Source organism: Schizophyllum commune, assembly GCF_000143185.2.
Source record: "Schizophyllum commune H4-8 unplaced genomic scaffold SCHCOscaffold_8, whole genome shotgun sequence".
Classification (NCBI taxonomy): domain Eukaryota; kingdom Fungi; phylum Basidiomycota; class Agaricomycetes; order Agaricales; family Schizophyllaceae; genus Schizophyllum; species Schizophyllum commune.
The window spans coordinates 2,145,630-2,164,895 of record NW_026089545.1 but is presented as its reverse complement, the minus strand read 5'-3'; the positions used below and the strand labels follow the sequence as shown (position 1 = coordinate 2,164,895).

General features: G+C 57.8%; 9 protein-coding genes across 9 annotated transcripts; 5 read left to right on the top strand and 4 right to left on the bottom strand.

The window, feature by feature from the left end:
- SCHCODRAFT_02353557 (uncharacterized protein) lies at nt 1–4,530 on the bottom strand. Its single transcript, XM_003030345.3, has 7 exons — nt 4,389–4,530; nt 4,217–4,335; nt 3,916–4,164; nt 3,725–3,866; nt 3,522–3,675; nt 950–3,471; nt 1–901 (listed from the first exon to the last, which is right to left on the bottom strand). Exons 1-7 carry the CDS (start codon nt 4,500–4,502, stop codon nt 269–271), a joined length of 3,933 nt encoding a protein of 1,310 aa, XP_003030391.1. The 5' UTR covers nt 4,503–4,530; the 3' UTR covers nt 1–268.
- A 533-nt stretch (nt 4,531–5,063) lies between these two features.
- SCHCODRAFT_02669897 (uncharacterized protein) lies at nt 5,064–7,655 on the top strand (the record flags this gene model as incomplete). The annotated part of the gene is made up of 15 exons (XM_003029935.1): nt 5,064–5,181; nt 5,233–5,366; nt 5,415–5,446; nt 5,496–5,580; nt 5,643–5,666; nt 5,717–5,822; nt 5,875–5,969; nt 6,026–6,186; nt 6,846–6,907; nt 6,966–7,102; nt 7,151–7,182; nt 7,239–7,320; nt 7,373–7,396; nt 7,448–7,552; nt 7,608–7,655. 15 exons carry the CDS (start codon nt 5,064–5,066, stop codon nt 7,653–7,655), a joined length of 1,245 nt encoding a protein of 414 aa, XP_003029981.1.
- Nucleotides 7,618–8,140, top strand: SCHCODRAFT_02632866 (uncharacterized protein). The gene is made up of 2 exons (XM_050345736.1): nt 7,618–7,915; nt 7,968–8,140. The coding sequence occupies exons 1-2, from the start codon at nt 7,794–7,796 to the stop codon at nt 8,005–8,007; spliced, it is 162 nt and encodes a 53-aa protein (XP_050199379.1). The 5' UTR covers nt 7,618–7,793; the 3' UTR covers nt 8,008–8,140.
- Nucleotides 8,141–8,891: 751 nt separating this feature from the next.
- On the bottom strand, nt 8,892–11,132 carry SCHCODRAFT_02507157 (TRP-domain-containing protein; the record flags this gene model as incomplete). Its single annotated transcript, XM_003030346.2, has 4 exons — nt 8,892–9,737; nt 9,788–10,834; nt 10,884–10,999; nt 11,051–11,132. The coding sequence occupies 4 exons, from the start codon at nt 11,130–11,132 to the stop codon at nt 8,892–8,894; spliced, it is 2,091 nt and encodes a 696-aa protein (XP_003030392.1).
- A 401-nt stretch (nt 11,133–11,533) lies between these two features.
- Nucleotides 11,534–12,421, top strand: SCHCODRAFT_02632861 (F1 complex, OSCP/delta subunit of ATPase). Its single transcript, XM_003029936.2, has 3 exons — nt 11,534–12,101; nt 12,152–12,254; nt 12,304–12,421. Exons 1-3 carry the CDS (start codon nt 11,583–11,585, stop codon nt 12,312–12,314), a joined length of 633 nt encoding a protein of 210 aa, XP_003029982.1. The 5' UTR covers nt 11,534–11,582; the 3' UTR covers nt 12,315–12,421.
- A 1,159-nt stretch (nt 12,422–13,580) lies between these two features.
- On the bottom strand, nt 13,581–14,280 carry SCHCODRAFT_02690693 (uncharacterized protein; the record flags this gene model as incomplete). Its single annotated transcript, XM_003030347.3, has 3 exons — nt 13,581–13,862; nt 13,912–14,067; nt 14,113–14,280. 3 exons carry the CDS (start codon nt 14,278–14,280, stop codon nt 13,662–13,664), a joined length of 525 nt encoding a protein of 174 aa, XP_003030393.1. The 3' UTR covers nt 13,581–13,661.
- A 1,083-nt stretch (nt 14,281–15,363) lies between these two features.
- On the top strand, nt 15,364–16,565 carry SCHCODRAFT_02632855 (uncharacterized protein). Its single transcript, XM_050345735.1, has 4 exons — nt 15,364–15,524; nt 15,592–15,779; nt 15,837–16,221; nt 16,278–16,565. The coding sequence occupies exons 2-4, from the start codon at nt 15,639–15,641 to the stop codon at nt 16,484–16,486; spliced, it is 735 nt and encodes a 244-aa protein (XP_050199378.1). The 5' UTR covers nt 15,364–15,524; nt 15,592–15,638; the 3' UTR covers nt 16,487–16,565.
- A 324-nt stretch (nt 16,566–16,889) lies between these two features.
- Nucleotides 16,890–18,711, top strand: SCHCODRAFT_01320883 (Sodium/hydrogen exchanger). The gene is made up of 9 exons (XM_050341444.1): nt 16,890–16,979; nt 17,031–17,063; nt 17,122–17,374; nt 17,427–17,528; nt 17,578–17,748; nt 17,800–17,838; nt 17,885–18,037; nt 18,087–18,517; nt 18,573–18,711. The coding sequence occupies exons 2-9, from the start codon at nt 17,037–17,039 to the stop codon at nt 18,624–18,626; spliced, it is 1,230 nt and encodes a 409-aa protein (XP_050199377.1). The 5' UTR covers nt 16,890–16,979; nt 17,031–17,036; the 3' UTR covers nt 18,627–18,711.
- On the bottom strand, nt 18,573–19,256 carry SCHCODRAFT_01320877 (uncharacterized protein). The gene has a single exon (XM_050341443.1). It carries the CDS (start codon nt 19,133–19,135, stop codon nt 18,620–18,622), a length of 516 nt encoding a protein of 171 aa, XP_050199376.1. The 5' UTR covers nt 19,136–19,256; the 3' UTR covers nt 18,573–18,619.
- Nucleotides 19,257–19,266: the final 10 nt, after the last annotated feature.

Here is a 19,266-nt window from a genome sequence, read left to right as displayed (position 1 = left end):
CGAGCACGCCCGCAGGTTCAGGTGGGGGGACGGTGGGGGGCTTATGAGGCGCGTACAGCTGCCGGCATCGATCTCACCGCATTCTCAAATCAGATTGCACGCTCGCTGCTTCGACTCCGAGGACGACGCGGCACGCGCGCAAGAAAACAATTTTACCCGTGTGGCACAACGAACGCCCTCCGCCAATGGAATTCTCTCCAAGTCACGAGGAGCGTGGCCCTCTGCACGCGACCGCGCCGCCCCCGCGCCCTCCATCGCGCTCGCGGAGTTAGCCTCTAGCGCCAACCTCCCTCTCCTCCGCAGCCTTCGCCTTCGCCGCCCGCCGTCGGCCGACAGCCAACAATACATCCCCTACCCCCTCCCAGGTAAGCCAGCTCCTCGCGTACTTCCCCTCGCCCGCATCGCGTTCGATCATGTCGAAGTCGATGGCCAACGATGCCAGGGGCGCGCCCTCGTCCACTTCCCCCCGCTTCCGCTTGCGATTCCCGGGCCTCGTCTCTGTGCCCGCATGGCCCTCCGTGCGCGCACGCTTCTCGGGCGGTTTGGATATCGATTGCGGCCCGGGGTCCGCCCTTCTCTTCCCTTTGTCGATAACCGCCGGCGTCTGGCTGGATTTCTGAAAGGACGGCGCTCGCCACGCCTCTGCGTCGTGGGGGACCAGCTGAGAAGCTCCCGCAGAGAATACGTCTTCGACGTGTTGGGGAAGGGCGGGACGTGGAGCAGAGGAGGGGCCCGCCTGCGGCTTGTGACCAAAGACGGGTTGGGGTATTTTCTCGCGGCTGGAATTTCCCGCACGCGCGAACAGCTTGCCGTCTGTTTGCTTATCGTCTTCATCCATATCCGATCTTGCATCGTTATGGGCTAGCATCGCACGGAGGGGGCCCTTAGTTGCGATCTGCGCCTGTCAACTTGCGTAAGCCCGAGTTGCCACAAATGACTATCTGCTCACCTGGCGATTACGGCTTGTTGTTGTCTTCTCTTCCGTCCTTGCAGAACGAGATGCTTGGTCATTGCGCTCTGCAGCCCGGCGACACGATTCTGGCGCAAGCTCAGCAGGTACTGGGGTCTGCTCATCGTCGAAGTGCACATTCTGAGAGTTCGACTTGACGTGCTTGTGACCACCGTCCGATGGCCTCAAGGTCGACTTTGAGCTCTGCTTCACTGCCGTGGATCCAAGCCGAGAGCTAGGTTTTGTCTGCTGCAAGGTGTCAACCCCGCGCTTCGAGTTCGGCTTCACCCCCTTCGAGGTGGGCTTCGTCCTCTGCGAGCCCGCTTCTTCCCGCTGCGAGCTTGGCTTCGTGCCACCACGCCTCGAGTTTGGTTTCCTCTGCGACGCCTCCCCAACCTCCTGCGATGGGCCGGGCGTTTTGCACCGCTGGAGGTTGATTTCGAGCTCGCCGTCGGAGAATATGGCAGCCCAGTCGTACGAGTCGTCCGACTCTTCGTCGCCCTCGTATTCCTCCTCGTCGCCTTCGAGGTCTTCGTCGCCGTCGCCTTCGGGTTCGTCGCCGTCTTCGACGGCTTCGTCGGCTTTAGAGCCTTCGTCGGCCTCGAGGTCTTCGTCGCCGTGCTCAGAGACGAGATCGACCACTTCAACATGCGCGTCGCCGTTATGATCGCCACCGTGAGGTCCCTCGTCCGCGCCACCCTGAGGCCGCTCGGTCGCACCAACCTTGGTCAACTGTCCATCACCGACCTTACCCGCGCCCGACCGCCTCTCGAGAAGACGCGCCCTCGCTGCCGCAAGACCTCCGGTCATCTTCACCTCCACCACGTCGTCCTCGCTTCCGCTGCTGTCACTAATCTCAATCACCTCGTGACCGGCACCTCGACCGCCTCCCGAGGGCTGCGATGGTTGAGGACGTGAGTTAGATGACTGACGGCGGGATGCAGACGGCCCGGGTTGCGATGACTGTTCGACTGAACGTGATGGCGGGCCTAACGGCTGTTTCGACGGGCGGCGGAGAGATGGCTGCGAAGGCTGCGTTGATGACTGAGAGCGTTGACCTGCTCCTTGCGAACGCGAGTTTGATGCGCGCAAGTGCGCCTGCGGCTGCTGTGATCCCTCCCCGCGCAGCGGTGAACCTCCCTCGTCTCGGGACTGAGAAACCTGCGAAGGCTGCAACGACTGCAAAACGTGCTCCGCCGGCTGCGGTTGAGACTGCGGTGACTGTGACCGAGGAGGCGCCAACTGTGACTGAGGCAGCGAAGATTGAGAGTTTGACTGCGACGCTTGGGTGTTTAGCTGCGACCGCTGAGAAGGTTGCGAACGAGGCGGTGGCATTTTCTGGCCTTGCGTCGCATCCTGCTCCTGCGGAGCCTTCCTCTCCTGAGACGCCTTCTGCTCGCGCGAACCCCTCCCCTCTTGCGACAACTCTTTCTCTTGCGACAACGTCTTCCCTTGCGACGCCCTCTGGCCCTGCGACGCCCTCTGCTCCTGCGACGGCTGCGAGTTCGAGTACGACACATCCGAGTCCGGCACCAGGACGCGAGGTTGACTCGAGCTCTCAGCCACGCGTGCCGCGGGTGGCTGCCCCGGCGGTGGCACGCGCCGCAGGAGTTGCGCGGACATGGCCTTCGCGCGCGACGGCTGTGGGCTGGGACGCATTGGCTGTGGGCCACCAAGCCAAGGCTGGCGCTTGCGAGGCGACGGCGCTGGGCTGGGAGGCGGTATCTGTGAGCTACGCGGCGACGGCTGCAGCGAGCGGAGGCTGCGAGGTGAAGGTTCGGCGCCTTGCGAAGGTCCCTGTGAAGCGCCAGCCTCCTCGCCAGAAGAGCCTTTCGTGCCACTAGGCGAGGGAACCCGGCTAAGCGACGCAGGGTCTTGTGGGCGCAGCGAAGGTTCACGCTCCAAAGAGTTGGCCTCTAGCGAAGAGGGGCCAGCTTTGGCTGGGGTTCCACCCGCCACTGCCACAGGCGTGCCACTCTGCCCGTCAGGACTCTGCATTGCACCCCACAGGTCGCGCAATGGCGCCATAGGACTGTCGACTCCCAGCATGTTCGGCGTTTGCGACTGCTTGCTCCCTTGCGTCCTGTTGGGCGTGCCGAATAGAAAGTCCGCCGCCGACGAGTTGTCAGTCGGGTCCTGCGTCGGAGGCCGTCCGCCCGTATCCTGGGAAGTCTCGCTCGGACGATATTTCGCAAGTTGGTTGAGGGGGAAGACTTTCGTCAGAGAGATGTCTCCCGCCGACGTCTGCGAGCCGTCATTGGCTACGCGCGAACTATCGAGCACTGCGGGCTGAGAACTGCCCATCGCTGCAGGTTGAGGATCTTGGGTTGTTGCAGGCTGAGAATTCTCAGCCGCTTGGCTGGAACCCTCTTCCTCCCCGTTTTCGCCGTCAAGTTCGCCTGGATCAGCATCCATCTCGTCAGGATCCATACCGCCTCTTGCTTCAGGTTCAGGCGTTGGCTCCCAGTTCGAGATTGGTCGATCGCTGCTAGCAGGACTTGCCGGGGCCGAGCTGATTTGCACTAAAGTGAACAGTTATTCGGGCGTGCTAGAGACTACAGTGTGCACTTACATGGGTCACCGATTCTCCTCCTCTTTAGAGGCGGTTCCTCAGGATTGACCTTGTCCTCGGCTTCGTTGGGGGCATTCGATTTAGCCACGCTTGCGAAATATTGTTTCACGAGGTCCAGGTCAGTCGCGGATAGTATGTAAGCATCTTCAATGGACTAATAAAGCAATTGAGCGTTGCCCAACGAGCATCATAGTGGAACCCACCGTTTGAGGCTTTGGTTGTTGCCGCGGAGTTTGCCGGGATGGTTCGGCCTTCCTGGGTGTCGTCGGTGCGGGCGGGACATTAGCGTCAGCTGAGTTCACCGCTGTCTTCTGCTCCGCCTCTTTGCGATCCTTTAGGAAGTTGCTGTTCGTGGTGTCAGAGCACGAACGGATAGAAGAAATAGTGCACCAACCCTTCTCCGCCATCCTTGCTCAGAGCCTTCTCCCATGCAGATATCTCCGTGTGTCGTCTCAATGGCTTGGGCCTGCCAAATATCTCCTCTCCGAAGCTGCCAATGAGGTGGAACTCGGTGCAGTCCAACGCCAGCCGCAAGTCGTGCGACACCCCCTTGCCATCGCCTAAAGGGACGTGCGTATGCATAGGCTTCACAGTCACGGTAGCGATAGCAGATATCTTGTCTTCCATATGTGCCCGAGTTCGTCTGCACGGAATGTAAGGTGAGGGGCCTCAAGAAGGATTTGGCGCGCACTTACAGACGGTAGGCAGCGACAGATTCCTTACTGAAGCGGATGGGCATCCGGTAGTCCTTGTCCGAGACTTCAGCCCAGACGAAAGAGTCCTCGTCATCATGTGCACGATCTTTGCGCTTGAACTGCATGAGAGGGAACGTCAACAATTCATCCTTGAAGCCAACTGCAAGCTTACCTCTATTATCTGAGCCTTCTTCTTGATGAGTGGTGCCTCCCATATCTTGACCCCGTGCACTTCCGCGATGCGAACTAAGTAACCCGCTATCCATGGGTACAGTGAGTTCGACATAGCGCCCACGGAGGTTGTGGGCGTCACGGCCAAGTCCAAAATGAAATTCGCACGCGTCGCGTGAAACCGTCACCGGGCACGTGCGTGTGACACCGCGTGCGCCGCGGTCACCAATCTTCTCCTCGACCCTCATTCTTATCTACCGATTGACTAGGATACTCTTCGTAGACTTCGTTTCTTCTGCTGTCATGCGATTATAGGACACCGAAGGCTATCTTTCAATGGCGACCACTCATAATTATCCATCTCGTTCACCTTCGGACGTCGAAGCCAAGGCCCGCCGCGGCCCGCACGATAAGTTCATCCCGAGTTCCCTCCGTCGAGCATGCACAACGTGCCGTGTGTCTGTCATGAGCAAGCAAACGTCCTCACGGCAACCTATTCCCGGTTGCCCTCCTCGTCCTCCGTCGGATCAACGCTTTGAACTCTCGCCACATGCGCTGTAGGTATGTAGAGCGGACTGGCCCACTATAAAGGGTCGGGCGGCAGCTACAGCGAAGTTAAAAAGTACCCTTCCTTTCCCCACCGACTCTCGTTTGTATCGACCCTCCCTGCCTAATCATGTCTGGTTTACGTTCGCTCTCTTCTCTTGTACTTGCGCTGGCGACCTGCGCGCCAGGCGCCCTAGCCGATTTCTTTGGCCCTAACTGGTTCCAGCAGGAAGGCGTCCATGTTCAGCGTAAGCGTTTTCGGGTCGTCCTCCAAAATCCAGCGCTGAGGTTATCGACAGGCCTCGTCGTGACCATGAAGGTGCCGGCTATCCCGGAGAAGCTCTCCGGCGAGACCCTCTTCATTTGGCCTGGCATCCAGCCCGGTAATGCCCTCCAGGAGGCTAACGGGGATCCCGCTGGCGTGGACAATGGGGTACGTTGCAACAATACGCACCTTGCGCCGTACTGACTGCGCAAAAAGGTGCTGCAGCCGGTTCTTACTTGGGGCCCATCGTAAGCATGCTGTCGAGCTCTGACTATTGATTTGTTCATTCGGCTTCAGCTGCGCTCCCGGTACCCAGCCATCTGACCAGTGGTGGATTAGCGGGCAATACGTCAACACCAATACCCAGAACTCCAAGTTCGCGGTAAGAAGAAGTTCTTCCAGCTTCGATAAGGCGCACTCACTGATTTCCTACTGTCCTTCTAGGGGTGCTTCGGTGGGGACATCATGGTGGGTGATACATCTCAGGTATAAGTCTGCACGCTCACACGACTATGCAGGCGCTGCAACCCGACGACCTCGTTGAGTGCACCATGGAGCTCACGAACGGTTCCACAAGCACCTGGGACCAGACATGCGTCAACCAGTCCAATGGCGAGAGCGTTTGTACGTGTTTTTGCTCTCGTTTACTTGCTGTATCTTGCTCATGCTCGGATAGCTTTCCAATTCGACCTCGCCGGTCAGCTTCAGGGCTGGACTGAGCTCATCGTCGAGACTACCACCGCAAGCTCGCAGCAGAAGTGGGACTTCCCCGTACGTTCTCTCTGATGACCTCTAGTTTATGAAGGTCCTAACACTTCGACGTACAGGCCTACTTCTACAACATGGAGTTCACCACCGACGCGCCCATGTCGCAGGACATCTGCGTCCTGCCAGAGTCTGGCGAGAACTACGTGTCCCAAGGCGGCGCGCTCAGCTCGGATGGCCTCACCTGCACACTCGCCAGCGCTGCCATCTTCAACCCAGCATTGTACGTCTTCTGTCTTTCCTGATGAATAGTGATAAGCGCTGACGCCTTGTATCCAGTGGCAAGCCTGACAACCTCGACTTGACGCCCCCCTCTGCTTGAGTGGTGGCATCAATCTGAAACGACGCACCCAAATTCTGTGGCGGCACAGCCCCTCCCCTCCCCCTCTACCTGTATATAATGGTTCTTTGAGCGGTCGCAGGCGGCCGTATAGTCTGGCTTTGAGGTCAATGGCAACGATACTTGCGCTGGTGATATGTCTGGTTCAACGTCGAACGTTCGACGTTGAACTTCGCCGTCCCCCTCAAGCACTGGCGGGACCGAGGAGGTGCGCAGATCACATGTTTCCAATTCCCCCGCCGCAATCACCATCAGTCATCGCGAGCCGTTTGAGTGTCCGAGGACGCTGATGGAAACCACTCCGAGAGTACCGCCCGCCGCAGGGGCCCTGCGGTATCCATTTGACAGCAGTGCATCTTTGCACAAGGGCGCGCCGCGGCCTCCTACCCTCTCGTCGACGGTGTATATAAACAGCCTCTCTGCGCGATGTGCGCCCATCGACCGCCCGCACTTCCTCTCATTTCCCCGCCCGTTTCTCTTTATCCGTTTCTCCTCACGATGTTTGGTCTCGCCCTCTTCGCCGCTTCCGCGCTTGTCCCAAGCGTGCTCGCGACCACATGGACCGGCCCGGGCTTCTTCCTGCCTGAGGGCACGCACATCAAGAGTGAGTACAACACAACTTCACTGTATCTCGCTTTTCATGGATTGACCTTGATATGCAGAGCTCACGACCACCATGAAGGTCCCGGCTATTCCGGCGAACGACCTCGATGGACAGACGCTCTTCATCTGGCCTGGTATCCAGCCCGGCAATGCGCTCAACGAGGCCAACGGCGACCCAGCTGGTGTTGGCAACGGCGTAAGTGTACTGAGTCTCCGAATCATATGTGTATTGACACTCAACCAGGTCCTGCAACCCGTCTTGACCTACGGCCCTTCGTACGCATCCATCCTTTGCCTTCTGGGAGACACAGCGCATGCTAACGTCCATGTAGCTGCGTCCCCGGTGACCATCCCGAGGACCAGTGGTACATCAGCGGTGTCTACGTCGGTGGTGGCGCCAACCCCGACTACGATGTCAGTCTGATTTCAGAATGCGCGAAGTAGAGAAAACTAACCTTCTTCCTAGGGTTGCTTCGGCGGCGACGTTATGGTTTGTATATACTTCGCCTTCATCAAGCGACAACTCACACTCGCATAATAGGAAGTCGACCCAGAGGACCTCGTCACCTGCATAATGGAACTCAAGGACGGGACGGTGTCTACCTGGGATCAGACCTGCATCAACTTGTCCAACAACAACCAGACCGTCAGTGAGTACCAAACGCCAAGCCTTTCAATACTTCAATTCTGATAATTTACAGCGTTCGAGAAGGACCTCGGCGGCCAATTGCAAAGCTGGGGCGAGCTGATCGTCGAGAACCCGACTGACCAGTCCCGCACGGATTGGACATTCCCCGTACGGCCGTCTCTATTGAAAACTACTCACCCCACTCACCTTGCTTGCGCAGGCCTTCTTCCACAACACCGAGCTCGTTTCCGACAAGCCCATGGACAGCTCCGTCTGCGTTATCCCCGAGACGGACAAGGCTTACAAGAGCAAGAACTCGGCTCTGAGCCAGGACGGCCTGTCATGCACTCTGGGTGGCATTGCTATCTTCAACCCCGACCTGTAAGTCCATAAGCGCTCTGAATTCAGCTTTCTCTGACCTCCGTGTCCATAGCCCGGCGCCGGAGATCAGCGACGACGACCTCACCCTCTAATGCGGTTGAAGACGGACGGACGAGGATGACCTAGCGAACTATTATTGGGCATATTTATCCTATTTATCGGGAAGCCTCGTGTATCTTCAATGCAGCATTCATTCTTGAGGCAGACGACTGCCGCGAGGGCGCCTTATACGGTTCCGCTAGGAACGTGAATAGTACCTCCATGGGGGGCGGCGCGCACGGCACCTTGTCATCCCAAGCTTATCATCACCTCTTCATGGCGCGCCTCCAATTTCTCCGTCTTTCCTACCGACATTGATTGAGGATAGCTTCGGACAGTCAGAAGGAACTAGAGGACTGGAACAGATGACCTGACACACTGAATATCAACTGTAAACGCGCAGTCGAGACAAGAGCTCCTCGGACTTCGCGTGTTCAGAGAATACGCCGCGACAGACCGCACCTTGCGGAACGATCTACGCCGGCTGCTAGCCGTCGCGCACAGCATCTGACGGCCGCCATCCCCCGGGTTTTTCGTCTAAACCAGCTAGCATTCGTCTATAATGTGAAAGGTACGTATACCCTACTAATAACCATGATAATACACATAATTGATACAGTGGCGGGGGGTCATCGAGCAAACATCATCAATCATTAGATCGGCATCCGTCTGGGATACACAGCACGTACGACCGAACATCGGCGACGGGGAGTAAAGCAACGGCATGGGCAATGTCCGCAAAGAGTGTGGGTGGGTGGGGAGAGGGAGCAGGACCGAGACAACAACAATCGACAGTGAAGTATGCAAGCAATGCGAGGGGCTGACGAAAGCTATATGCGAGGGCGAGGCGAGTCTGTATCCGGGGAATAAGCGGTATAGATCCATCCATATGCAGCGGGCGTAGCGCGCGGCGCACGCGTCTATGTTCTTGAGAGGATTATGCGTGGGTGGTACGCAGCCCGGTGGTGGAATCGTGGTCGTATGACTGCCTGCCATACATAGTCGACGAGGAATGGTACCGCGCGTGCGTTGGGGCCTGCTCGGTAGATGGTCGCCACCCGGACGTTGATGGTGAGGTCGCCGAAGGGGAGCTGGACTCTACACCCTTCTCGGAGTCGACGTACACCTGCTCTTTGGGTATGCTGTCTTCCCTCAACGTCGCCTGGTCCTCCGCGGTTTGCTCGCGTCTCCAGAAGCGGCTGTAGACGATGGCGTGCAGGAAGATGTTGATGGCCATGACCACAGTCGCCACACTGAAGATGAGGGCGATGATGATGCCGATGACCACACGCGGGATAGCGGCGACGTTCATGGACTCGACGAAGGCGATGAGCAAGCCGGTGCCCACTATACGAGATAGCGACAGGTAGCCTGCAAGCACGTCGGAGCCACGCGTCGGGTGCGGCTTGAGAGCGCACAACGCGACGAAGTAGATGATCTCCACGCCCAACAAAGCGCCGATCTGTGCCGGGCCACTTGCATGCGCGAACGCGATGAAGATAGCCTTGATCACGATGATGGAGAGAACGATGAGGAAGAAGTAAAACCGGGGTTCGCGATATGGACTATACAGCGGGCCCAGGCTCTGCGCGTGTTGTGGTGTCGAGTATAGCGCTGAAGGACGGGAGTGTTTGGCGATGCGAAGCGTGGAGAACACGGTGAAGCAGACACCCGCGAGAACGATGAGCAACAGAATGACAGACAGCAGGATGGATAGCCACGAGTCCTTCAACGTCCACTGGTTGAACGCGAAGATCAACACAGGGAAGAAGACGATAAGACCCTGTCAAAAGCGTCAGTACGACTGTCAAGCTAATCATGGCTAGAACATACCAGGCGAAGGCCCCATGCGCGTGCCCACAAGGGGAACATCTCCTGATGACGTGTTGCCCATGTTGAATTAGAGCGCGATAGTAGGAGGAGGATGCCGTACACCAGGGCGAAGACGCCGAGGGCGATGGCAGCGAGGATGAGTACAGAAATAAATACAGTCATGAACGCGTTGGCAGTGCCGACGTGCATCGAGTTGACGTAGATGGGTATGCCTCCAGTGAGCACATTCGCGGAATTGGCCGTGACGGTCTGCACGTCGCCAGCGGTCGACCGCTTGAAGTGGTTGACCGCAGTGACAGCCAATGATCTTGGTAGTGCGAGGAAGCTGCCGAAGTTGGAGGTGGAGAGGGATGTGCCGGAGCTGCCGGACGCATCCGCTGAACCCACAGTGGCCATCTCGTTGTACGGACTGAGCGCGCGGTTGACGAGGCTAATCGCGCTGCCAGTGCTAGAGTCCGCCATCTTGCCGCCAGTCTTGTGACGCATGCTGTCTATTGACGCCTGGACTGAATGGGAGCTCGAGCCCGCAAACAACCCGACGGCCCAGGCGAAGTTGAGGGCAAAGGAACGGTAGACAACCGGATAATTTAGGTTGAGGAGTCCGATGGAGACAATGACTTGGAATAGATAGATGAGGTCTAGGAGGCGCACGGCGGCGAGTGATGTTGAGGCCCAAGATTGCAGGAGGGCGGAGAGGAGTGCGAAGAGCGTGAGGCCCGCAGTCCCCCACTCCACGGCCACCTGATACATCGACCAGCCGTTCGACAGGGTGGCTTGGACGCATGCCTTGACCTCGTTGGTGTCGCGCTCTATGAGCTGGAGCTGCGCGTAGCCTTCGAGGTCAGGCACTTTGAAGGCGATGCCCGGAAGTTTGTCGTTGATATTGAGCTCCTCCGGAAGAGAGAGCCAATCCCAGCCGACGAAGTTGTATTGGGGTAATGGGCAGAGGGCACCACCAAGGACGTCGCAGAGGTCGATCGTAATGTTTATGGGCTTCATGCCATATGCGTTGACCAGGAGATTTGCCGATGCGTACAGGTTCTCCTCCTGGGAGAATAGTGAGGATCACGTCCAAGCGGGAGAGAGGGCCACGTACAACTGTGCTTGCAGAGACATTGAAAAATATTGTCGAGTTGTGCGCGATGTATTCAATGTCGAACTGCTGCACGTTGAGGGCGACAGGGTCGTCGCAGTACGAGACGGATGATGTGACTGCGCGCGGTCAGCAACGGGGGCGGCTTCTCCGAGTGTGGCGGGACTTACAGAGGGATTCATGGCGTGCGGATGCGAGAGGAATAAGGGATAGTGAGAGAGCTAGTGCCCACAACCTGGAGAGCAAGGACATGACTGGGGAAGGAGAGGATGAGAAAGGGCCACGGACCACGCGGACAAAATGGACGCACCTCCCAATTGTTCGCCTCTTTTAGCCGATGCCGGATCAGGATATCAATGGCAGTGGGGGCGGGCTGCGGGCACGGGCTTCGCGGTGTCGTCGACGACGGTGGCGACGATGGCAGACGTTATCCGACGGTTTTGCTGGGCTTGCGCGTTGTGGTGGGAGACAAGGTCGGATTTCCAAAGACAACCGGCAGGGCACTTTTATCGGTGGAACCCCTAAAGCGAGATTCAAAACACAGATCTGGCTCCATTTGATGACGTTCCGGTGCCGCGCCGTGCCGGTCTCGGCACCGACCGGAAACTGCCGGCGGCTGGGCACGAGTCTGGTTTCCCGAGCTTGGCCGAGCCGGACGCAAGCCAGCCATTTTCTTGTCACCGCCGTCAGCGACGCCGCCCAATGTTGCTCTCCGCCGCCTCCCGCTCGACGCTCGTTGCTCGTCCCCTTGGTGCCCGCCTGGCCCACTCGGCTATCGCTACCAAGTACTCCCAGGCGCTCTTCGGCGCTGCCCTCTCGCGTTCCCCGGACGCGCTCACCAAGGTGCACACCGAACTCAACACCATCGCAAAGTCGCTCCAGTCCACCCCGGGCGCGTCTGAGCTTATTGCCAACCCCACCATCTCTGCCCATGAGCGCGCAGCGGGCCTGTCCGCGTTCTTCGCGTCTGTCGAGAAGAAGTCCCCGATCTCCGACTTGACCAAGAACTTCTTCAGCGTCCTCTCGGAGAACGGTCGTCTCGGCGAGACGGAGGGTGTCATCGAGAGCTTCAACACCATCTTTGCGCAGCACAACGGCGAGGTCACTGTTACCGTCACGTCCGCCGCGCCCCTGCCCTCAAACCTGCAGTCGCGCCTTGAGTCTGTGCTCAAGCAGTCCGAGGTTGCGAAGAAGGCGAAGGTGCTTAAGGTTGAGAACAAGGTGCGTCCTACCGTCCCCCATTACACACTGCTTGCTCACTTGCATCGCAGGTCAACCCTTCCATCGTGGGCGGCCTCGTTGTTGACTTCGGTGACCGTACGATCGACCTCAGCGTGCAGTCGCGCGTTACGAAGCTCAACCAGGCTCTCCAGGGTATGCACCCTTCCACGCAACCCTAACACACATACTCACTCTTCTGCAGAGGCCGTCTAAGGGGTTGTTTGGGCAGCGGCGCCGTAGATCATGCATACCTACAAAATGGAATATTGACCATGTCCTGCATTAGACTCTGGGCAATCATCCGGCTAGCTGAGTTTGAACCTTCCGGTCTCGCGGACCAGTCCGATCGCCGCTTACGGGTCAAAATGCTTGCTGGTATGTGATGGACCGCTTTGGAACGGTCCTCACCGTGCATCTATCGCGATGCGTACAGGCTCGGACGTGCACGCACTCACGGCAGCCCCGTGCCTGATCATTGACTATGTTCAGCCGTGTCTCCCGCGCAAATGAGCCGTGTATAGCATCGATGCGCTGCAGCGGCTGCCGTCCCCCACGTCTGGAGTATGGAGAACGCGCACGGCGGACATGCATGAGACCAGCTCTCACGTACGCAACGGTCTGAGGCATGGCACGAAGGCTTGCAACGCCGACAAGCATCCCTTGAATCCCCAGTCCACCGATGATGAGTGCACGACCGACTGCAGTGTAGCTGATCTTGTACGTGCTGGGTCATTGAACTTTGGTAGAGTGCGATCACCGCAGAGGGGGCTCGAGACGAAAGCTGCGGAAAACGAACATGGGCACGTGCCGGCCATCCACCTTTGACCTTTCCAGTTCAGTTCGCCCAGCCGCCGCCAGCTCCCGATCCGCCAGAGCCTGACGGTTCCCAATGGCGAGCGATCCGCCGCTCGGATGGTCTGATGAAATTCCAGGCTCAGCAAGGCCGATGCATACCCAGAACTCCCAGGAATCGCGCCACACTCGACTGGCGCGCGCCCCACGCCAGACACGACGAAGACTGCTTTTACTATGATGCACGCCGATGATGATGCCTGCCCAGGTTACAAAGGCTGCGCTTGGAGACTTGCCCTCGTCGCGGCGCGCAGACGCCGCGCATACACAGACACGGGAGACTCAGATAGTGCACCCGAGGGCGTCAACGACGTCGATGATGTGTATGTTTGACATCACGGTGGAGAGCTCGCTGGACAGCGCGCTGGGCACAGGGGGGGCGGATAAACATCACAGCGAAGGGTGGGCAGCTGCTACGGGAGGAAGAGGCCGCATGAGCGGGACTGCGGGAGGAGCGCTCGGGGGCAAATGCGCGGGGGCGCCACCTACCCATCAGGCGGGGGCTTACTATCGGGCTCTGATCATGTTTTCGAAGTTTCTGACCGCGCGAAGCCTTCGGTTAGGCGCCTACGACGAATCGAGGAGCTGCATCACAGCATATGCATCGCCAAGAAATGAAAATAGGATGAATTTAGAAGACAGTGCCTACTTTAAGCAATGGCGGCCCTCTACTGGCCAACAGGTTGAAGTAGCTATTCTCAATATGCCCTACGATGGCGAAGGATTCCCAGACCCAGTTAGCAACGAGGATAACGCGCGATGGCGCACGAGGCGGCTCAGGCAGTTCATGATCGTGAAGTTGCGCATCTCAAGACGGGTGGCCTGTTGCACCAAGCCTCTCGGCGATGCGACCAAGTAGCGACCTGGGAACGCCTGGGCAGTCTCGTATGAATGACCGCTCGTGGAGATCTTGGCAAATGAGATTAGCAATACTGAAGGCAACCAATCGACAGCACACCGTCTTTCTGTCAATGACTTCACGATTGCCACAAGCCTCGTGCACGCACCGAATGAGCATCCCGAGCACAACGGACAGGTAGATCGTAGGCGATATGAGGAGAACTGAGATGTCGTCGTCGAGGGCCTTAATGAAAGTCACGTCGTCGACACCGAACTGTCAGGCTTCATGAAAACTGCGAATCTTCTCGCCTGTTTGCACGAAGATTCGGAAGTACCGATTCCGCCATCGGATTCTCCTCCTTGTGACGACGATCGCGTAGAATCGACGGCCTTGAGGGATGCGGACGTTCGGAATGACGGATATGACGACGGTAATGCTCTCTGCACCGAAGGTGAGGTTGGAAAATGACGGTGTGAATAGAAACATGCGTACCTCGCCGACGACTGCAAGCCTCGAATGAATCGCGGGCGCCTGACGACCGCCCTGGGACCCACTATTTTGTTCATCCTATGACCTGTTACAGAGTTGGCGTTACTGCACGAGTCGCGGACCGCGGCGCTGCAGACATGAAAGAAAGCAAGCAGAGAAAGTATAAGTGTGGCGGGGCGTGCACTGGTTCGTCCGTTTGAAGCAGTCTGTGCGATCGCGTGAGTTCCTTCCCGAACAGCAAGAGAAAGAAGCAGCACACGGAGGGAAATCCGTCACGGAACCGACGCACCCTTGTGCCGTAGCAACGCATGTAGAGACTCTACGTATCAGTGACTTCCAAGAGCTTGACAGTATCTCCTATGCACGCCGGAAACACGACTTTCACCCGCGACTGGAGGGAATCTTCGACGTATTTTTGACTCCACGGCCTCTGAGGGAAGATCCATCTTGTTAACGCATGTCCTGTCTGTCGGAGAGGAGAATGATTGATGTCGATGCGCTGAAGGGAAGCCTCCCGGAAGCATAAGATTCCGAGTAGAACATTGCACCTTCTCAGGGCAAGCTCTTACCGAGTGCGTTAATCGAAGTGAAGCGCCGTGCCCATGTTAACGATCCATTGGTAGAGGCTGGCCGTGAGGATCGCACGAATGGCATGCCGCGTGCAACGGACGCCAGGCACTGCGGAAGCGCGGCGGCAGGAAGCAGTCATGGCAAGAGAATCGGGAAAGTCGGACGGAGGAAAAAACCTCTGGGATCAGTGGCGGGCGGCGCCGTCACGGAAAATGGGCGTATCCGCGCAGCATGTAGACCTGCAAGGTCTTGAGGACCGCGGCTCCGTCAGATGTGGGCCCGAGCGAGGCGGACAGCGAACCAGGGCGTGGGGGCCAACAGCCATGAGCCGTCCACAGCCGGCCAGTATGCAGGCCCTCTTTACGTTATGACAGCGTCCCGCGGCAGAAGTCATGAAGAGTTGCAGCCACACGAGCCGCTGCGGATCTTATTGTGCAGCCTCCTTCGTTCGTCCGGTTTGCTGCGTCGCTGTGCTGCTATGAGCCGTGACGCGCCGGTCAGACAAACACCCTCCCTACCGCACGCACCGTCACATTGTGGCTGAAGAACCCCGTATAGCAAGTCGCCGTTGCTGTGAAACTTTCTCGCTCGGGGGCGACGGGCACATGTACAAACCCGTGCTTGGAGTGACTCTGGCAGCCGGGCTAGTATAAAGAGAGCGACGATTTGTCCTGTGGGATCCCGTCACCCTCCGTCAGCCTTTAAAAAGGCTCCTGCACATCGAATTGTTGCACTCACCGCTCCACCCTCCTCTGGTCACACCCATCGCCCGTGCTCTTCAGACCATGTCACCCATTGCGCTCGCCAAAATTCCCCTGCTGTTACTGGCGACAGCTGGCTTGCATATTGCAGTCACCCCGCCGCAGCCACCCCCGGACGAGACGGAGAAGGCCGCAGCTTCTCGAGTCGTCAGACTTGAGGCTATGCTGAAAACGCGCTCAGTCCCTGCTACGGTTAAGGTAAGCGGCGGAGACTTATCTTACCTTGATAATTCTGACGCTTCGCTTCAGACTCTTGTTTGGATCGCTTGCATATGCGAGATCCTGGCCATACTCGCGGCGACTATTCCGCAACTTGACGCCTCAAGCAACCTCGTATCCCTCCTTTCCGTCACTGGCAGCCCCGCCCGACAATGCACGTCCGGGATAGATATATCTCTAACCTTCGTTGTTTGCGGGCTCATGGCGGCGGTGGGGGGCTTCATCCGTTGGTGCTGCTACCGTGCCCTCGGCCGGATGTTCACGTTCGAGATGAGCATTCGCCAAGACCATAGGCTCGTCACGAATGGTCCGTACGCCTACGCGCGTCATCCGGGATACACCGCCATCCTGTTGACCGTAACGGGTATTGCGGGTATGCATGCCACTGAGGTGAGTCAGTGCGGCCAAAAGGTGATATAATGTGGCTGACCATGAGGACGAACTAGGGATCATGGATTCGCCAATGTGGGGTTGCTGGAACGCCAGAAGGCCTGCTCGCGGTAGCGACGTACCTTACGCTGGTGAGCGTGGTCACCGTAGGGTTGCTGAGACGCATGTCCGCGGAAGATGAGACGCTTAAGAAGGAGTTCGGAAGCGAATGGGACGAGTGGGCGGTTAGAGTTCCGTGGAAGCTTGTACCTCACGTTTACTGAGGGTGGTGAGGCAACTTTGGGGTTCGCTAAGGGTTCACCGCGGGACTTTCGAAGCTGAAAAGTATATATTAGACCTACGTAATACGAATCTACTACTTATCTGTAATATTCGCTAATATTCAAAGCTATGGGGTCAAACAGAGCACACGTACAATGGCGGTCGTAACGAAGTTGATTCCGTGGCCAAGCGTGACCCAACGTGTACGGCAATCACCGACAATTGATTGATGGCGTCATTACTCATATAGACGACTCACGTGCATCTGGGCGCTTGTTTTCAGCAGCTGTCATCTCGAGCGTCTAGCGTCCAACTTGAACAAAGCTGCCGAACGGCATCCTCCGTCCAAGCAAGGATATAGAGGCGCTGCGACCAAGATGTGGGAGCTACTCGAAGTCTGTGTTTCAGTCTATCTCCCGACACGCTCACCCACTCGCCGGTAAGGTAACCAAACCGGGGCTGGTGTACATCGTGGTAGGCGGATTCGTCGTTTTGGTGCGTCTCTACTCCTACCTGTATACATCCTCTGATATGTTCATCCGCCAGTTCTCCATGATATCTCTGCTGGTCAAAGAGAGGGCAAGTCCATCCTGATACTGCTCCATCTCCCCCGAATCGCCCTAACGCCACACTTTAGCTCTACATCAACGAAGTTGTCCTCGGTACTTCGTTTGGTATCCTCATGGGCCCGCATTGTGCCGGGATCTTCGACCCAAGGGACTGGGGCGAGATCACTAGCAGTGTCACGCTCGAATTCATGCGCATCGTACTTGCTACCGGTCTCTTCGCCATTGGCGTCGAGCTACCTCGCAATTACATGTGGAAGCACGCCAAGGGACTCTTGGTCATGGTCGTTCCAACTATGGCAATCGGCTGGGTCATTGTAGCAGGTGTGCTTTCGTGTCCCGACGTCGAGCAATGGCTAATGGGTTCCCTCTTCAGCCATATTGCACGGCCTGTTCCCTCGCCTAGATTACGTCTCCAGCCTTGCAATCGCGGCTTGCTTGACGCCGACTGACCCCATCATATCCGCTGCCATAGTCGGTACGTCGCGAGCCCCCAATGCTATATGCGACCACTGATGGCGAACCAGGCGGGAAGTTCGCCGTGAAGCACGTTCCGCTCAACTTGCGGCAGATAATCGCTGCCGAGTCTGCAGCAAATGATGGGCTTGCGTACCCTTTCTTGACCATCGGGATCTACTTGACTCTTGAGTCTTCAAAGGGTATCGCCTTCGAGAAATGGTTCATCATCGGATGGCTTTGTGCGTGCTCTACAAGATGTTTGTGAACGCAGGGCTGACACAGGCCTGTAGACCAAGTTTTCATGGGTGTCGCTATCGGTGCCATAATAGGTAGGCACCCACCCTCATCTTCATCCCAACCACTGACCTGTATTAGGTCGAGGGTTCGCCTACGTCATGAAGATCTCGCGCGCCAATGGGTTCATTGACCGAGAGTCTTATGTCGCACAATTTTTGGCCTTGTCCTTCCTCACTATCGGTGTAACAAGCGTTGTTGGCAGCGATGACTTACTTGCCGCATTCGCCGCCGGTCAGTAACTGCTTACGAGCTTGCGGAGCGGTCCTGATGTGTCATGCAGGTTCTGCGCTCTCATGGGACGGCGACTTCAACACCATGGTTGAAGGGGAGGTCTTCGCCTCTGTCATCGACCTTGTCTTGAACTGCGCCTGCTTCATCTACATCGGCGCCTGGCTACCTTTCAACTCTTACAACTCCCCTGAGCTGGGCATCGAGCCTTGGCGTCTTGTCCTTCTTTTCCTCGCCATCCTCGCCCTCCGGCGTATCCCCTCCATGATGGTCCTATTCAAGGCGGTGCCGGAAATCCGAACCTGGCGGGAGGCCCTTTTCTGCGGTCACTTCGGTCCCATGGGCGTCGGCGCCATATACGTTCAGCAGTTTGCCCTAGAGAAGTTGGGTGGTGAACCGGAAGGGACCCCTGAGACTCAAGCGGACTTCCTTGCCGCGAGCATCCAGCCAATTGTGTCGTTCGTCGTGCTAGGCTCTATCATCGTTCGTGCGTATCTCTGTGTTTGTATACACTATAGTCGAACTCACGTGCTCGCAGATGGTCTCTCCATCCCCTTCTTCTCCTTCAGCAGGAACCTGTCCCGTTCATTGACGATCACGCGTTCCCAGACGGACCAGTCTCAACGGGCCACTCGCACCCCTGACTGGCTTCTGGGCGCGCGACGCTTGAACGCGACCGCCCTGCCCACGCACATCGACAAGGACTCTGTCAGGGAGACATCTGTGCCCGTCTCTGCGGAATACCAGGGCCAGACCTTCGCCATGTCTGACCGTTCCCCCACCCTGTCGGTCGACCTGTCGCCCGCAGCCGTCGAGGAGGGCGCTTGTGTGCACGGTGCGCAGAGCCCGGGACAGTGTGGCTTGCGCGTGAGCCGTATGAACACGCCCTCTCCAGAGCCGCAGCGCTTCGATGGCTACCCAACCCGCGAGGGCACGTCGGGCCTTGCATCGGGCGCACAGACGCCGAAGTCCGTCAAGTTCCCCGAGCCCGCCGCGCTCGCAAAAGTCGTCGATGTACACAGGCACTTCCCGGAGCAGGTCATCGCCACCGCCGACGAGCGCGACGCGGCGGAGCGGGTGAAGGAGGAATCCCAATGACATTGGCTTGTCGTCCGCAGGGACACAAAGAGGCGCACCGGGCCGTACACAAAGGTCGCGGGGTGCATAGATCCAGTCCGTCAGCTGTGTAGTACAGTTTGCGTATCGTCCGGTGTATTACACGCGCGATGCTA

Coding starts and splice junctions, on each gene's coding strand:
- SCHCODRAFT_02353557 (XM_003030345.3), bottom strand. CDS start 4,502: ATGTCGAACTCACTGTACCCATGGATAGCGGGTTACTTAGTTCGCATC. Junction 4,336..4,388: donor AGAAGGCTCAGATAATAGAG/GTAAGCTTGCAG, acceptor CCTCTCATGCAG/TTCAAGCGCAAAGATCGTGC. Junction 3,867..3,915: donor AGCAAGGATGGCGGAGAAGG/GTTGGTGCACTA, acceptor CACCACGAACAG/CAACTTCCTAAAGGATCGCA.
- SCHCODRAFT_02632866 (XM_050345736.1), top strand. CDS start 7,794: ATGGACAGCTCCGTCTGCGTTATCCCCGAGACGGACAAGGCTTACAAG. Junction 7,916..7,967: donor GCTATCTTCAACCCCGACCT/GTAAGTCCATAA, acceptor CCGTGTCCATAG/CCCGGCGCCGGAGATCAGCG.
- SCHCODRAFT_02632861 (XM_003029936.2), top strand. CDS start 11,583: ATGTTGCTCTCCGCCGCCTCCCGCTCGACGCTCGTTGCTCGTCCCCTT. Junction 12,102..12,151: donor TGCTTAAGGTTGAGAACAAG/GTGCGTCCTACC, acceptor CTTGCATCGCAG/GTCAACCCTTCCATCGTGGG.
- SCHCODRAFT_02632855 (XM_050345735.1), top strand. CDS start 15,639: ATGTCACCCATTGCGCTCGCCAAAATTCCCCTGCTGTTACTGGCGACA. Junction 15,780..15,836: donor TCGTCAGACTTGAGGCTATG/CTGAAAACGCGC, acceptor GACTTATCTTAC/CTTGATAATTCTGACGCTTC. Junction 16,222..16,277: donor TGCGGGTATGCATGCCACTG/AGGTGAGTCAGT, acceptor TGAGGACGAACT/AGGGATCATGGATTCGCCAA.
- SCHCODRAFT_01320883 (XM_050341444.1), top strand. CDS start 17,037: ATGATATCTCTGCTGGTCAAAGAGAGG. Junction 17,375..17,426: donor CGGCTGGGTCATTGTAGCAG/GTGTGCTTTCGT, acceptor TTCCCTCTTCAG/CCATATTGCACGGCCTGTTC. Junction 18,518..18,572: donor TCGTGCTAGGCTCTATCATC/GTTCGTGCGTAT, acceptor ACGTGCTCGCAG/ATGGTCTCTCCATCCCCTTC.
- SCHCODRAFT_01320877 (XM_050341443.1), bottom strand. CDS start 19,135: ATGTCATTGGGATTCCTCCTTCACCCGCTCCGCCGCGTCGCGCTCGTC.